The sequence below is a fragment of the Maylandia zebra genome, linkage group LG23 (genome assembly GCF_041146795.1).
Source record: "Maylandia zebra isolate NMK-2024a linkage group LG23, Mzebra_GT3a, whole genome shotgun sequence".
In the NCBI taxonomy this organism is placed as follows: Eukaryota; Metazoa; Chordata; class Actinopteri; order Cichliformes; family Cichlidae; genus Maylandia; species Maylandia zebra.
This window is the reverse complement of record NC_135188.1, coordinates 2,537,650-2,554,683: the sequence shown is the minus strand read 5'-3', so window position 1 is coordinate 2,554,683 and position 17,034 is coordinate 2,537,650. Positions and strand designations below refer to the sequence as shown.

The 17,034-nt window shown below is 42.2% G+C and overlaps 2 protein-coding genes across 10 annotated transcripts in view; both read right to left on the bottom strand.

Annotated features, from left to right (window-relative positions):
- Positions 1–12,066, bottom strand: part of si:dkey-21p1.3 (uncharacterized) — a 33,540-nt gene extending 21,474 nt beyond the window's left edge. For 2 of the 4 annotated variants that reach the window (XM_076880619.1, XM_076880620.1), the window contains exons 1-5: positions 11,386–12,066; positions 8,582–9,096; positions 5,478–6,539; positions 510–554; positions 112–231 (exon numbers count right to left, since the gene is read on the bottom strand). In XM_076880619.1, the coding sequence (XP_076736734.1) occupies positions 112–231; positions 510–554; positions 5,478–6,539; positions 8,582–8,635 (1,281 nt within the window). In that variant the 5' untranslated portion in view covers positions 8,636–9,096; positions 11,386–12,066. Of the gene's footprint in view, positions 1–111; positions 232–509; positions 555–3,578; positions 3,680–5,477; positions 6,540–8,581; positions 9,097–11,385 lie in introns of those variants that run through there. The other 2 variants (XM_076880621.1, XM_076880622.1) reach the window with 2 other exon arrangements.
- An 84-nt stretch (positions 12,067–12,150) lies between these two features.
- The window catches only part of cacna1ea (calcium channel, voltage-dependent, R type, alpha 1E subunit a), a 59,094-nt gene continuing 54,210 nt past the window's right edge, over positions 12,151–17,034 (bottom strand). For all 6 annotated transcript variants that reach the window (XM_004555088.3, XM_076880614.1, XM_076880616.1 and 3 more), the window contains 5 exons: positions 16,778–16,943; positions 16,468–16,596; positions 16,054–16,201; positions 14,974–15,155; positions 12,151–14,831 (listed from right to left, as the gene is read on the bottom strand). In XM_004555088.3, the coding sequence (XP_004555145.3) occupies positions 14,268–14,831; positions 14,974–15,155; positions 16,054–16,201; positions 16,468–16,596; positions 16,778–16,943 (1,189 nt within the window). In that variant the 3' untranslated portion in view covers positions 12,151–14,267. The remainder of the gene's footprint in view (positions 14,832–14,973; positions 15,156–16,053; positions 16,202–16,467; positions 16,597–16,777; positions 16,944–17,034) is intronic.

Below are 17,034 nucleotides of genomic sequence, written 5' to 3'. Positions count from 1 at the left end.
TACATTTGCTAAGCAGAAGAATGTACATCTCCTGTTTTTATTAAATATGCTCAGTCTTGGAACACGTCTGTTAAAATAGTTTTCATTTCATCAAACACAGCAGCAGCTCACCTTGAAAGCCTCCCACTCTTCTTCAGAAGTTTTAAACACAACAATAGCCGGCATCCCAGCTGGACCAACGGGGCCTCTGTATCCAGTCTGCCCGGTCCTGCCCATCACGCCTGGGTATCCCTTAGAAGACAAACCCCCCAAAACAAAACCAAGAACAAGAACAAGAATTTGACATTTTACTTAAAGTTTATTAAAGATTCATGAAGACAATTTACCACCAAGAAAAATACAAACACGTGAATGTGAAAAGAAACCAACAAATCTACGCCTCTAAAAAACTAAAAAAGAAGATTAACGCAATTGTAAGCCATGCTTCCGAGCTCATTGCAATATCTATTTATGAACAAGTGCTTAAATTACACCAAGATGAATTTTATTAAGTTTAATTTAACACTCACTTTATCTCCCTTAGGTCCCGGTAGACCAGGTAAACCGTGCAATCCCTGAAACAAACAGTAGAGCTGAGTCATTGGATCATGTGAACCCAAAATGATTTTAACTAAGATTACTACAAAGTGAACATGATGGGTAAAACTAGAATTTCTTTTAAATACACACTCATTATGAATTTGATGTGTTGCACTAGTTTTTGACTTATCACACATGTTTTTACACATCTGGAGCAGATGCAGGTATTTTACCTTCTGCATGGGAGCTTTTAATGTGAAGCCTTGCTATTTTAATAGGTGTAGAACATTGTATTCGATTAGCTTTCTGAGATACGCAAGACCTTTAATGAAGAGAATGATGTCTGGATGGTTCCTCCTGAAGGAGGTACCAAAGATGCTTTTGGGATCTTTGTGCAAACAACCTCTGAAACATGCGCTGCAGCCCCAAACAAATCTCAGAAGCTGGCTTTTAAGCTGCCGACGAGATTTGTTTGGGTCCATCGTCTCAAGCAGTTGGCTTCCATGAGTTTCACTAGTAATTGAATTTTTGTGATGCCTCATACCACAGGCAGTTTCTCCCGTACTGTTTCTCAAGATTCTCCAAAACTTTATATTATGCACTAAAGATGAAATTTGGCATTTTGACAGAACATTAAAACCGTCTCCATATTTACCTCACAAAGACTCTCTACAGTGTTGCCAGTTAGCTTAAGTAGTTGCAAGTTATTACTTTCTTTTGTTTTTCTCCAAATGCCTGTGTTAAAACTGCTTTCATGTAACCTGCTCCTCCATCTACATGCAGGTAGAAAGGCTTATCATAGTCAGGCAATGCTAAAACTGTATTTGTCTGTAATGCTAGTTTTAAGTTACTGTCTTCTTCTTCTTTGTAGATGCAACACTACATTTTTATTTAAGGCATTTTAGGTCATTTCTATTTTTTTCAAAGAATTCACACATCTTACATATTTCAAACTTTTAAGTTAGGATTTAAAAAAACTTCTTTATTTGAACTTTTCCCACAAGGTTCCATTCTTCCTATAGCAGCTTCATATAAAGTCTGCACCAGGCTTTTAATCTCAATGTGGATGCACTGCTCACAGCTCTAAAACAAGACATTAGTAAATCATATGCCTAATCATTATGTGTCACTGTGATCCACAAGTATGATCACAAATGTGTTTTTCAAACCAACAAAAAAACAAAAACAAGTTGCTGATGGCATGAACGCTTTACACACGAGTCAGGACACAAAAAAAACTGCTGCCTGCCAGAAACAAATCAGAAGTGTGAGGAAAAAACTGAGCTCACAGACAGCTGCATGTGTGAGCTTTAATAGCATGCAGCAAAATGTGTAACTTGCTCATCAGCTTAGCAGTGTCCACATATTTAATTCAGCTTCTCAATCCTGTAGCTTTAGCTGTTGTCTACAGGGTTTAGCTTATTAGTTGTTAGTATAGGTGTGCTCTACATCTCAGCAAAGTCTCATCTAGGATGACAGGTTTTCAAGCAGGTCAGCTGCCTCTATGCACTTAATTAGTTTAGATATTTTCTTTATTTCCTTCATCTCATATGTCGTTGTACTGAACTTGAGCAAACCTTAAGCTTGATGCAGACTACTTCTAACAATTATCCACCTCACATCATAACTGACTGAGGTGCCTCTTCATATTAATATTATGTCATTATTAATGTTATTATCTTTATATATATATATATATATATATATATATATATATATATACACACATACATATACATATATATACACATACATATACATACATATATATATATATATATTAGGGGTGCAACGATACACAAAATTCACGGTTCGGTTCGGTTCGATACTTTGGTGTCATGGTTCGATATTTTTTCGATACAAAAAAATGTTCATGCCTTTTTAATTTGTCATTTATTAAAATTATAAATATATATTTTAACTCAAAAGTACAGTTTTTAAATTTAACCCTAACCCTTGTGCGCGTTTTTTATTTTGACAGCGAATGCGCACCTGCGGACCACTTATGTGCAGCCCTGGTTATTTAGCTCGTCATATTGCAGCCACAGAAATTATTTTGTCCATGAAACCATAAAGCTGCACTTTCTTTTTGCCTTATAGTCTCATTTGTCATAACTTCTCCGTTTTGTGGTAAGCTTTTCTTTGGCTGTCACTTCTTCACCCTGACCTGTCTTATTTGGCTCAGCAGAACTAAAATATATATCCTGCTGCTTTTACACACGGACTCACATAAGCTCAGCGATCCTCTGCGCGATCAACCTCTCACATGTTTAAGCTGCGGGAGATTTCACTTGTCATGTTTGCATAGTAAGCTAACGATTAATAAGACGATGTCAGAGGAATTGGTGCGCAAATTATCATCACTCACAGATCAGTGCTGTCGCTCTCTATACACAGTTTGCACGATTGCAAAGTGAAAGCAAAAAAACAAGCGCAAATTCAAACGCGATTTCAATATGTCACATATTGACAGTGGCTCACCGATGCCAATGACATAATTACCCAGCTACATTTCTGAAAGAATGCAAAAGCATTGACATATATTTTTCCTACAATAGCCCGACGGGCAGGGCAGAGAGATTTTTGTAGCCCGACTGGAAAAATTGCTAGCCCCGGGACGTCGGGCTAGCGATTTTGCAAGCCCTGTATCTGATTGAGGAATCACTCATCTTTGGAAAAGAGAGTTTATTACAGAGAAATGGCTCTTTCAAAATAAAAGCTCTACTATACGCTTCTTCTGGGCTATATTCTCAGCAGCATAAGGAGAATCACGTGCTAACAGCTGTCTAAATGACTCGGCTAAAGTTAGTAGCATGCTTGTTGTTTTTGTCTTTGCACTAGGATGATGTCGGTGTAAATGTGCAGTCATATTCGTTGTGTTCCCACTAGTGCTTTCAGGTTAATCTCGTTGAAATGACCTTAACGCCACAACACCGCAAATCTCCGTTAACGAGCTACCGCCGATCGCCCCGTGCATGGGGCTAGACTCACACCAATGTAATTAAGCATTGCATGGCACATCCAACATACTGTTTTACTTTAGTCCATGACTCGCTTACCTTCAGGGTCATACGTCACATGAAAACCAAAATAATTCCAAACGCCAGATCTGAATGAGGGTGGGGGAGGTTCAATTTGCCATGTTGCAAGGAGAGCTTAACTTCTGTCTCGCTAGCTTGCCCTGCGCTCTTCCTTCTGTCTATGCTGTCTGTGTTGAGCGCTCAGTGGATCTGCGCTCGACAGTGCAGCCTAGGCGGAGTAGTCGAACACAGATTCACTGAGCGCTCAACACAGACAGCATCGTCAGAAGGAAAGTTGATAAAATAAATTACAAATGTTGTATTGTTCGATACATATGCTTACCGAACCGAAAGCACTGTATCGAACGGTTCAATATCGATACGAATATCGTTGCACCCCTAATATATATATATATACATATACATATATATATAACAGCAATAGTATATTACAATATTTTATTTATATTTTATTTTGTATCCATCAAGCGCTGCGGGTGATCTGCAGTTTCACCCTTTCCCAAGCTGGAGACATTTTCCTTCTCACACACTTTCCTTGGCTGAACGATGACACAACCTTAATATACCTTATGCATCTCTCTATTTCATTTAATATGTCTTCGTGTGAAATATCTGCTTTCATTCATTCTATTCATTCTGGGCATGGACGTCATCCCAACTATGTTTCATTGTTAATACCAGTTTACAGGTTGTTATCCTTGCTATTATCAGTTTGAATACATTAGAGATAATTTTGGGTGGCTGTAGCTCAGGTGGCAGAGCAGGTCAGCCACTAATCAGAAGGTCGGTGGTTCGATCCCAGGCTGCCTCCTACCTGCATGCCAAATATCCTTGGGCAAGATACTAACCCCATGTTTGCCTACTGGTGGTGGTCAGAGGGCTCGGTGGCGCCAGTGTCCGGCAGCCTCGCCTCTGTCAGTGCGCCCCAGGGCAGCTGTGGCTACAATGTAGCTGCCATCACCAGTGTGTGAATGTAGTGTGAAGCGCTTTGGGGTCCTTAGGGACTAGAAAAGCGCTATACAAATGCAGGCCATTTACCATTTAGAGATAATTTAATTATCTCTAATTTAATTTAGCCTTTTGTTTATTCCACTTTATTCCTCTTGTATTTACATGTATTCAGTCGGGTCTGTATCCAGCCCTTTTTAAACTTCTACTTTGATCTCTAATTTTTCACTTGGTGAGGGATTATTATGATCTTCCTGATATGGATTATTTATACAAGCTGGTTACATGTGTGTACAAAGTTATTCCAAGAACTCAAAGCTGAGGTTCCCCTTTTCTACATCTGTATGTTCTCAGGAAAGAGGAAGCTGTTAGTTGCTAAAATAAGTTTATCACTCAAAAGTTGTTATATGGCTACATTTCATGTAGCTGATCGCACTATGTACAATTTTCTTTTAACAAAACTATACTTTAAACGATGACACACTGAACATGAGTGTAACTGGGGGTGTGTTATGTATAATAAACCAAATATATATTTGTTGGGGGAAAAGGAAAAAAGGTGTAGTGTAGCTGATGACCTTACAAATACGCCTGAGGGTTACAGTGCCACAGTTTAGCCAGAGGAGGGAGCCAGTACATCTCACTGGAGAGACTAACCCCCCTCCCCTACACACACACGGTTTTCTAGGTGCTAGAACTGACACAGATATATGCTGCCATCGTAGTCATCAAATCAGCTTTGTGCAAATTCAATTTCATCCAAGGACACGGCCGTAAATAAGCCGAGAATATCAGACAAATGTGATTAAAATTTCCTGTGTGCTTTGTTTATAATTTCATTAAAACTCTGAATCAATGTGAATGAATCTTTGTTTATAGTACCAAGACCCACAAAGGTAAAAATAGCTACAGTAGTGAAATCAAGTCTTATTCATACATAGTTACTGCAAAGCATGAACAAATTCCTACCCTTTGACCTCTGATCCCAGGTGTTTGACGTCTGACTGTGTTTGTAGGAGGCGGATTCGCTGCTCTGTCAGTCTGCTGTGGAGGTTCAGTCTCTGACTGGATGCTGAAGCCTACGGTGCTAAACTGGGAGATCAAATCAGGCGAGGGATGACTGTAAAACCTGTCACCGTCTGCATGCCCTTCCTCCACCTCTGGATCTGTTTCATTTTCATCTGTCTCCGTCCCATTAACTCCATCTCCACCTTGAAACGGGACTGTTTTTCCTGTGGGTGAAACAGTCTCAAACGTGTCTTCCATTGCCTCCTTTTCTATTTCCTCACTGGCTGAAACATTACTCATCTCAGTTTCTGTGACCCTGGGACTCAGAGCTTCTCCACTTTGTAGTGTGGGGGTTACAACCGTAGCTGCCCTTTCCACTGATACGTCTTCCTCTGTTGTTCTGAAGTCTTTAAAGGAGGGAATAGCGACTACTGGGACTGGACTGGTAACCACTGATGACAAAGCCTGTTGTCTAATTTTGCCTGTTTCCACTTTTTCTGGTAAAGGGTCCACAGTGGAAGCAACAGATTCTGTGGTGAATCCTGAAGCAGGAATAGATGAAACCGTCCCTGTTTTTGTTTCTGTATGAGTTCCTGATGAGGCAGCTGCAGCTGTGGCGTCCTCAGACTGAATGTTAGGGCTGGCAACTGTCATCTCGGCAGTTTGTGCTTCTGAGCTCCCCGTCCCAGTTATGTTAAGATGCGACTTGGAAAGCTGCTCATTTCCAGTCGAAGAGCGAGGCCTCGGTTCCGGCTTTGGCTCGTCTGCTTCTCTGTTGGTTGAACTTGTAGTATTTGTATCTAGATCTGCATGATTGTTCAATACTTTGGCGTTTCCATCACGTATGGGAGGATCAGGATGCGACTTCAAAGGGGAAGCGCTGCTTACTGGATCCAGCCTTGGCGTCACCTCAGTGTGACCAGCCTGCGAAGTCGAGCTTTGAGGGGAATTTTCTGAACTGGATGATACTCTGACTCCAGGCTGAAGGTTTGTCTCATCTACAGATCCAGCCTGCAGGCAAATCTGACCACAGTGAAGATATTTCACATTTTAGTCCATTTTCAACCATCTTGCAGTTTTCATTTTGCTAAACATTTAATTAAAGCATTTGATGCCTAAATGACATTCCTCAGTAAACTGCTTCTCGTGGATTCACACACAAGTCCAAAGCACAGTTACTCAGCTCGCAGACAAACGCTCCCTCTGTGGCTTCCCCCAGACACACCGGCCAATACAAACACAGACTGTACTATGGAAAAATGTTATTAAATGTCATAGATTCACACTTATTTGTTAACAGAAAAGCAAACAGGGCAGCACAGTGTGGCCTTATGAACTTGAAGCGTGAAGCTGTAGGGCTGAGGAGACATTACTAAAGGGTGTACACACTATCAGATAATGCTACTGCGTGGGTGTGCACCAGCTAATCCTAGCAGATATCTTCAGCTTTGTTGTGTAGAGATTACTGACCCTGTAACTTAGTCCAGCTTTGAAAGCCTGCAGCTTAGGCTGGCATCTAAATCAAATCTGTATAACTGTTAGTAACTCTTGATTACTTTAAGAAAGCTAAAGCATAGAAACCAGTTATGCTACACTCCACATAACACAGACATCATCCGTAAAAGGAACACATATATATTAGGATGAGCAGCAGCAACAACTGATCTAGTGTGTTTTAGACACCTTAACGATCTCTGATAACAGGAAAAATAAAACGCTGTCAGAAATCAAACGATGTGTTTGTTTGTTGACTGTCACAGCGTTGTGTGTCTGTTAGACATGAGCACATGATGCTCTCATCTCCACGGCGATGCTCAGCTGCTGAAGGCAGAGGTTTGCCCAACTATAACTACTACTTGCTTAATCCTGACCCCAGATTCAACCTTAAACCAAGTCTTTGCCATGAAATGTTATGATTCACAGAAGTCGATGCATGTTAAACACATATAAATACCAGAGGAAAAACCTCACTTATACTTTAAAAAGGTGAGTTCTGTTTTTATTGTGGTGGACATCGACATCTGCATACCTCACTTGTCTTCACTTACTTATTTATTTATCTTCCATAATTTTTTATCCTTATTTATCTTTATTTATCTTGTTCTTTTAAACTAACGTGGTATTTGTGTACGGACAGCAAAGGAAGAATTTCGTTGCTCAGAGAAATGTCATTTCTTCTGTACATATAAACGCTGCTCATCATGCTACATGGTCTCAGCTGTGGCCACACGGGGATGCCAGAATCAGCAACATTAATATCTCACACAAACAGACTTCAGATGTTTTACTACATTTATATACATTACCATTCAGTGGTGCCTTAGTTTTTACTGTATTTAGCATATTATGACATAATATTAGATTATTATTATGTCGTCTGACTGTCCTGCAGATGACATAATGCTTTATTTTGTTGTTGCTCTTTCTGTATAGAAAAAGCTGACAAAGAAGGGTGTTTAAATCTCTCATAACCAAAGAAAAACCAGACAAAACCAAAAAATTATCTATGTGAACAATAAATATGTCAGGTAAAAATGACCAATAATCGATTCCTTTGTGAAAACATGCATCTGTCCTTCAGGCAGGTTTAGTACACTGACCTCTTCTGTCTGTGACTAATATGAAGGTCAAAACATTTTAAGGGGTGAAATTATTCTTTTGCAGAGAGAATATTTTATTTGCTATGTTGCTACAGTTGAAGTAAAAGTCCTCCACCATCGATGATTGTTTCATTTGCACATATAACAAGAGCCAATTACTTGAAACGTGTAAATAAAACAAAATTATTTAATTGCTACAGTTACTGAGAGAAACAGAAGAGGAGCAAAGGCAGGTGAAAACAGTAAATGTAAGTAAAGTGATTCTTAGTGTAGATGAGTGAGAAATCTACAGCGATCTGGTTTTTCCTTTACATTTCAGAGCCTTGTACCTTTACTCTTAACCTAAACAGAAATAATTACACTTTCTGCTTCTACTACTAGTTGACAGTCCACTGGAAAAATTAAACAGAAGTATATCAGCAGTATTTTTCAGAGATAAAAGTACTTCAGTGCAGCCAGACTTACGTAGCTCAGTAGCAGCAGCAGCACAGAAGAGCCCTGCATGGCTTCTGGTAACATCCGGACTCCTCAGTCTGAACTGTGTGCCAGCGCTCTGCCTGATAAACACCAGAGGATGCACTCCCCCCCCCTCCTGGAGGCCCGAGCCAAGCACTGGCCCGGCTGTCCGTTTGTTTGAGGCTGTGGTCATTTGTTTGATAAAATCGAGGAACCAAACGAGACAGCTGAAGGCTCAGCATGAGAGAGATGTCTCATTTAAACATTGTGGCAGCACAAAATCACATGAACATATCCATCTGCTGGTGGACGCCAGTGTCTTTGATCTTCAGCAAGCTAGCAAGTGCCTCATATCTCACAGTGTGAACAATGACAGACACTCGGGGGTGTTTTCGTCTAAGCTTGCTGCTGCACAGAAGGTGTAAGTCCTTTGTTTCTCATGTGGCAGAGACTGTCTGAGGTGAGACTTCACAGACGACACCACTGCACTGAGTTGGGCTTGGGATGAAGAATAAGACGACTACCTGGAGAATCACAGATTCACAAGCATAAGTGAGACCAGTGTTAAAAATTTACATTTTCTCTGCCATAAAGTTTATTTTTGGACACAAAAAGTAACAAAGACGACTTTTCTGTCATGCAATCGACCTATATGACCCCAGTCTGCCTAATTCACCATTGAACTTCACACTGATGCAACACCCCCATTCCCCCCACCTCAGTCTTCTTTGTCCAGGGTCAGAGGGGGAGGACTGTGGCCCAGGTGAGGAATGTGACATAAGGATAAAAAAGTGAGGGGCTGCTGCCTCAGAAGGGGATTTGTGACCACGGTTTGGGATTACAGTAAAGAGTATGTGGTGACGGAAAGCTCCTCCCAGCAGGATCAAGTTCAAAGTGTTGTTCTGAGGTAACAGTCCAAGTACAGGATGAATTTTGGGAGGGACTGGAGCCTATCCAAGCTACCATAGGACGAGAGGTGGGGTACACCTGAGGCAGATCACCAATCTGAGGGCCAGCGCAGACAGAAAGGCATCCCTCACACTTGCATTCACGCCTACAGCAATTTATAATCACCAGTCATCGAACCCGTCTAACGGCATGTGTGTGGGAGAAAGCTGCAGCGCCCGGAGAGAACCTACACAGACCCAGGACCGTGCTCCCCGATCCGTGCGACACGTGACGTGCTGCATGCATGCAGTCAATGCACACGCACAGTTTCCAGAAGAGTCCACAGATTTTAAGTCCATGGTTGTGACATCATAGTGAAACTAAACAGTGTCCTCACCGAGCGCTGCTTCACGTGTTGATGTCAAGTATATCACAAAGCTGTCAGATTCACAGGGCATTAGTACTCGGTATGGAAACATTCAAGGTCAAGTTAAAGACCTTTGAGCTAAATCCTTTCAAGCTGCACATCATGGAAAATGAATCCATCCTAGATAAACAAGCCCACTGCAGTCAGGTATGACCTTGTGAAGTCTCTTCCGAGAACATGCGTAATCTGTTTATCTACTGAAGACGACAGTCTCTACTTAGTTTGCATGTTAATTTGTGAGTAGTTTTGTTCCATTAATGGGTTTCTGCCTCAGAGAAAACAAACAGTAGCTTATTACAGCTAAGCCAATTACTTTTCAGACTGACTGATGCGGTGATGCAAACAAAGGTTTTGCCCAGCAAAGGTAGTCCCAGTTAGATGTTTATTTTTTAAAAACACCACAAAACTTTATACCTGGAAGAAAATGTGTTTAACAAGTTTCTGTGTTGCATTTCACTGGTAATATTTACAGAAGGCTGAATGCAGCATCTAATATCCTCTGTAATAAGTGCTGACTGCTGGTCCAGGAGCAGCAGTATGTTCACCTCGGCAGACATATGATGGATTATTGATAAGGTGTCTGAATATCCAGCTCCCAGAATATGCGATGATAGAGCAGCAAATATGTTTTATGCAACTAATATACAGCGAATGACTCACAAACCCACTGTGAACATAAAAATCAACCTTGATGAGGCTATAGAGGCTGATTTTAGTGAAACTTTTGCTTTTTTACCCATTAAAACTGGATGTGATGACTGTGAGAGGAGACTGACTGATGGCTGTTGAGTTGTGGGTCCGAGTCTGCTCACAAAACAAACTCGACCTCTCACCTCCGTCACTTAAAAGCCCCAGCCTGCTTAATCCTTCACACGTATTTATTTTGGGAATATATGTGAACAACAAAATAGAAACACAAAAAACAGCGTGGGTATTGAAAAAGGGAAATTTCAGGCCAAATCTGGATTTTATGAATGTGTTACTCGTGTAGATGATTCCCAACAAGACGGGTCAGTCGAGCTTCCAACTCGTGTATTTTGTTCATTGCACTTTCATGCTCTCTTACAAGAATTGCAGGTATTTCACCTCCATTTAATAACAGTGATGGAAAAAGGCATAACGAGAAAGTCAAAGGGTCGTACATCCAAACCCAGTGGCCCCAGCTGTCTACTGGATTTAAACCAGCTTCTTCTTGCTGTGAGGCAACAGTGCTAACCACTGCTCGACAGAAATGGGCAGTAACGCGTTACTTGTAACTTTAACGAGTAAAGTAAGGGATTACTATTGCAAAAACGGTAATTAGATTACCGTTACTTTCCTGTAGGAACGCTGCGTTACTGCGTTACTAAAACCGTGATTTTTTGCGAGAATGTCTCATGACAGTGACGTAAGCGAGTGCGACGTTCGTGACAGCAGCTGTGTGCAGATCAACAGTGGATCACATATCGAGTGCAGAGAGAGTATGAGCGTGCAGCGTTTAAAGCGTGGAAGTACTGACCTTACTTTGAGTTTGATTCCATAAAAAGTGACAAAAACATTAGTGTCCGCTGTGCGTGGGAAGAAAACTTCTTTTTACAGCGAAAAAACCCCTAAACTTCCAAACAAGCACCGAGTAGCTATGACGTAATGGGAAACTCACAGAGAAACTCACGGATTCTTCCACTGACCGCGGCACACCTGCACCAGGGTAACCCTCCGCCTGCCCCACTCCTGCTTTACAGGTGAAAATAGAGCAACAGGACCGCTGAGTCTTTGACTTTATTTATTTTCTGCTGTGTTTTACTTGCATCTATTTGAAAGACTGAGTGTAAACACAAAAAATATTTTATTTTATGAGCTGGAATGTGCAGAAAATAGGTTTCAATGTTAAACTAATTTCTTCCAGTCAGAGAATGTTGCATATAATTAAATTTTTGCTTGATGCATAAAGTTAAAAGATTAAAACTAATAAACAAGTTTTAAAAAGAGACTTTTCCATTTGATTACATTTTGTATGATGGATTATGCAGAAAAAGTAGAATTGGGCTGAAAGATCTATCACTTTATCACCTACTCAGGTTGTAAATTGTGTTTTTAAAAAGTAACTAAGTAATTAATTACTTTTGAAAATAAGTAATCAGTAAAGTAACGGGATTACCTTTTTGGGGAAGTAATCGGTAATTAGTTACTGATTACTTTTTTCAAGTAACTTGACCAACACTGGTGCTCGATTTGGTTGCACGCAGCCAAATTCTTGGCAGTGACATCACTCAGTGAAGAAAAGTCAGGTGACCTCTTTTTAATTGTCCTTTGTGAAGCTCGTAGACAGGCATCATGAATAAAATAAAAATGTAAAGATTGCAATAAATTAAACATGGATTTATTTTGTACAGTTTATACTACATATTTACCAGAAAGCTTCTCTATCTAAGAAATCCAGGCTTGACAGGGAACTCTTTGGGTGAGTTTTCCCCAGGCACAGATTAGGCTCTTCTGTACAGACAGTAAGGTGAAGTCCTAGGCTGCACTGTACATGCTAAGCATGGCCTCATATACTACAGGTAATCTAACTGGTATACTGTATAACTCAAGTCTTGCAGTCAGCACACTTCAAAGGTGGTGTTGTTGCTAAATGACACCGTCTCTTCATCGCGACTTTACGTTCAGGTCGTCAGCGGGTGACTTTGACCCCTCAGATATATCCCGTTTTCACATTTCAAACTCAACATATTATAACAACACAACAACACGTGATATAAATATACATCTCATTTAGAGGGAACGACAAATCATCTATAATTTTGAAATGTTGCAGAGGGAATGCCGGGAATAAACATTTCTCTGCTTTGCTCTGTTTCATAATCACATTGTTGGCAAAATGAATCTCAGTTAACATCATGGGCACACTAAAACAAAAAGTAATCAGGCGTCTTTAAGACACGGCTCTCTCACCCATCTCTCGTTATCGCTGTCACCGTGATCATGCATGTGGAAATTACTAGAACTCTGAAGCTCGGAAAATACTGAAAAGCCTGCTTTTTGTTTGTTTTTTACTGACAGAAAGTGATGCGGTGGGAGCACAGAGACTAACCAAACAGTAGCTTTGATTGCTCTTTTGTTGAAGCATCCATGTTGCATCACATGTATGAAAGACATCAAATTCCCATCACTTCTGTCATTACACGAAAGAAGGCAACACGCCCCGAAGAGGACACATCCCCGGCTCTATGTACAGGAGGAACATGGCTTTTGTCACATCTCTAACGCATCAGCAGTCGTTATTCAGCACAGACATGTGGAAACTGAACATCCATTTGGCTTCATGTAGTAACAACACCCAGGCTATCGGTCCTACGGATGGCTGTCCTCGTGCCAAGGATTTTGTGGTCCACAAACGGAGCAGATGGACACGATAGGATCTGTTCAGTTCTTACGTTAGTCATGATCGCACTATGTTGACTGACCCGTAGGGTAAAGAGTCACTTAAAGTCCTTCAGATTTCATTGGAGATCCCGAGTGAGTGTTTTTCTGCAGAGGATTTCAGAATTCAATGGTCTGGTATCCTGAGACAAAACCTCTCTTACTGTGTGATCTGCTCATCATTTGCACACACACAGCCCTGGACTATACTCCACCTTCATATACTGTTGCTTTGACATTGTGGCAAAAAAATAACTCTGTTACAGCTGTTCAGTTCACTAAACATCTGGTACTTGATTTTCTGTATTGATTGATTAATGCCCATGAATCTTGTGGATAATCTGCTGTAAACAGGAACTGTTGGGAATGGCTGGCTGCCCGTTATAAACTTGCCAAAAACATCTTTTTGTTTCAATGCACAACAATGCACAGACTAACAGCGACCTCCCCAAATGACCTGAACATGAAACTAAAATACATTCATCTTATTACATGTTTACATGCTACCTCAAGCTTCACTTACAGAAAATGCACTTAAATCAGTGTCTTGGATTCAGCTAGAAGATTTCCACATCTCACCATATTTTGTTCAAATAACACTCAAAACACAAAGTTGCGTGGGAAGGCTTGGCAACATGTGGGTTTGCCCGCAGTGAGCTACTAATGGTATTTTCAGTCTCTGCTGTTTTCGTGATTTGGCAAAAAAAATCTCTTTTAAGAGCGCACACACAGAAATTCACATCCGTGTGCACACATGTAGTCTCCTCCAGCTACAACAAACGGACACGAGGACACATGCAGACAGACACCAGCATCCAGATAAACAGCAGTGGGACTGAGTCCTGCTCGTAATGCTACTGGCGCTGAGAACATCGGGTTCTCGGGGCCGCTGTGGAGCTAAAGCGTTGTGGTGCCGCGTGGGCTGTTCTGAGGTGCCCTGTGCATCCTCTTCATCGTTCTCTCTGATTTTTTTTGTTGTTTTTAGCAGCGATCATCCTCGTCTGTGTCACTTAAGAGCTCGCTGGCGCCAGCTGGACTTGTCTGGCCCAAGTGCTTTCGGAAATGCCCATTAGGGACCTGCCAGGAGTGTCTGAGCTGAGGAGCCGAGCTTATGGCATTGGCCCGACCCAGGCTGGTGGCCACGGCAGTCTCAAAGGTAAGCGTCTCCTGCTTCTCACTTGCTTCGCCACTGCTTAGGTCCTCGTGGAATGGGAGGTAGGGCTCCGATATGTAACGATGAGGAGAGGGGTGGCTCGGTCCTGAAACGTGAACTCCAGATGACCCCTGGACTGCAGATAAAGGCCTGCTCTCCTTGTCAACCTTCAGTGAGGCCTCTGTGGGGCCAGCAGGAGTGTCCTGAGGCTGGCTCTGTCCCTCATTTGAGGCTGCGGCTGCTGCTGTTGTGGAAGAGGTTTGGGTTCGGCAGACGAGAGGAGAGTAGGAGATGTAAGGCCGTGGGCGAGAGGGAGTCTGGGGCAACTGGCGGCGATTACGAGGAGTACCAGACTCTGAGGCTGAGTGGGCAGGGCTGTCTGATGTGTTCACCTGCAAATAAATCAAGCACAATATTGAGTAAAAGACTTTGCCAGAAAAGGACTGTTGGTTCTCATCCAGCAGTAGAAAACAGATCCTGATCCTATTATATGACAGATCTGCACAGTGGCCGGGTCAGGAAAGACTGAAGCACCTGTTTCTGTAAGGTCTGTGTGCGTCCTTCGCTAGGTGAGCGGGACCTTCTCCTTTCGCACGAAGGGTCTCGACTCCGCTCCTCGGAGTTGCAGCGCGACACATCAGGGGACAGCAGGTGGCGGCGCTCCTTGGATCGCCCTCTCTCGTGACTAATTGTTTCTTTGTGGTTGATTCTAGGACCTGAGAGAACAAGATCAAAGTGCCTTTGAGTCTGTGGCACCAAGACTTTGCAACTGTCTCCACCTGCATTCAGCCTACATACATCTATCATGCATGCCCACTCCCCCCCACTGTCACTCAGCACCGGATGCCTGCAGGGCTGTTCTCAGCCCCCTGCTGTAGACCCTGTACACACAAGTCTGTACACCAACACACCCCACCAACGTCTCATCTCTGATGGAGATGATGAGACAGGGTACAGGGCCGAGGTAGTGCTCAGAGAAAACCTGAAGCTTAACATCCTTAAAACAAAAGAACTCATAATGGACTTCAGGAGGCACAGACAGGTCCTCTGATCGCCATAAATGGAGAATGGGTGGAATCTGTCTCCACCTTCAGGTATCTGGGCACCCACATCTCCGCTGATCTCACCTGGACCCAGAACACCAACGCCCTGGTAAAGAAGGCCCAGCAGCGGCTGCACTTCCTTCACCCAGACCGGAAGCTGCTGCTTCCCTTCTACTACTCCTCAGTGGAGAGCAAGCTCTCCGACTGCCTGGGTGTTGGCAGTGAATATGGCAAATATAGAGATTATATAAATTAGGCATGGAATCAGGATTTTTTTCACTGAGTAACTTATTGAAACAAAGATGTAAACAGAAGAAGAAATGTCAGAAATTCTTTCAGCCTCTAACGAGATGTGGCTGTCGTTTAAGAAGAATTATTTACATATACATTTTATTGCTTTTGTGTTGTATTGCAGTACAAATATTTGCTCAAAATCACTCAGCAAAATATAAAGAATGAGAGGTGGCTCAAGACTTTTGCACAATAGTCTTCTTTTGACCAGTTTCCCCCCAAAACTTTACTCTGAATCAGAATCAAACCACAGCAGCTGCTTCACGGTTGTAATTATGACCTCTGTAGCTCCTCTGTCGGGGCCTGTATGTGGCATCAGGGCTGATCCTCTCCAGAGAGTGCTGTTCCTGCCAGAGACCGTTCACACACTGGTCTCCGATGGTAGAGAAGGAGCGCTTCATCAGCCTACTGTCTGCAGACATCCCAGGCTATATACATGCAAAACAACCAGAAGACGCATTATTTAAGTAACCAGGAATGACACCAACGAGCACACAAACTCACTCTGGTGTCTGTAATAGTCATTTAAAATGTGCGGGCAAATTGTTTCTATTCACTGCTGTCAAGGAGCAAATACGAGCATAATAAATGCGCCCTGTGTGGATTTTAATAGTTTATTGATTTTTAAAGCACCTACTAATATAAGATCTGTTACTGAATATAGGTTTGAATAAAGGTTATTACTGTTTATTACCTGAGGATCAGCAGCCAGCCTGGGCATGGACGACGCTCTGATAGATGCTGTACGCTGAGGTGATTTCATTAGCGTTGGGTCCTGCCGGGCCTGCTGCAGCACTTGGTTATACTCTACTACTTCTGGGACCTGCACAAAGACCACAGAGGAGCAGGCTGAGCAAACCTTATACACTGCTTTTGCTCACACTCGACATTCAAACATCGAATCAACCGCACTGTCATCCTGCTACGAGACAGCGCCGAAAGCTGAAAATCAACATTTTCTCAACCTTCATTGGAACAGATGATTTCGATTTCATAGTTGTTACCAGTGTGTGTAAATGATGATGGTGGTGGTGAATGCGGTAGGGGTGGTAGGGCGAATGGTAATCATCTTCATCGTCTTCCTCTTTCTCCTCTCTGGGGCGGGACAGCGGTTGCAGGAACATCTCTTGGGGAGAGATCGGGCTGAGTGCCACAAAACCTCCTCTGGTACTAAGTGGACGCAGAAAAATATCATGGGTTTGCTTCAACAACCAGAATTTGTATTCTCTGCCATCATAAATAACTGAAAGCTAGTAACTTT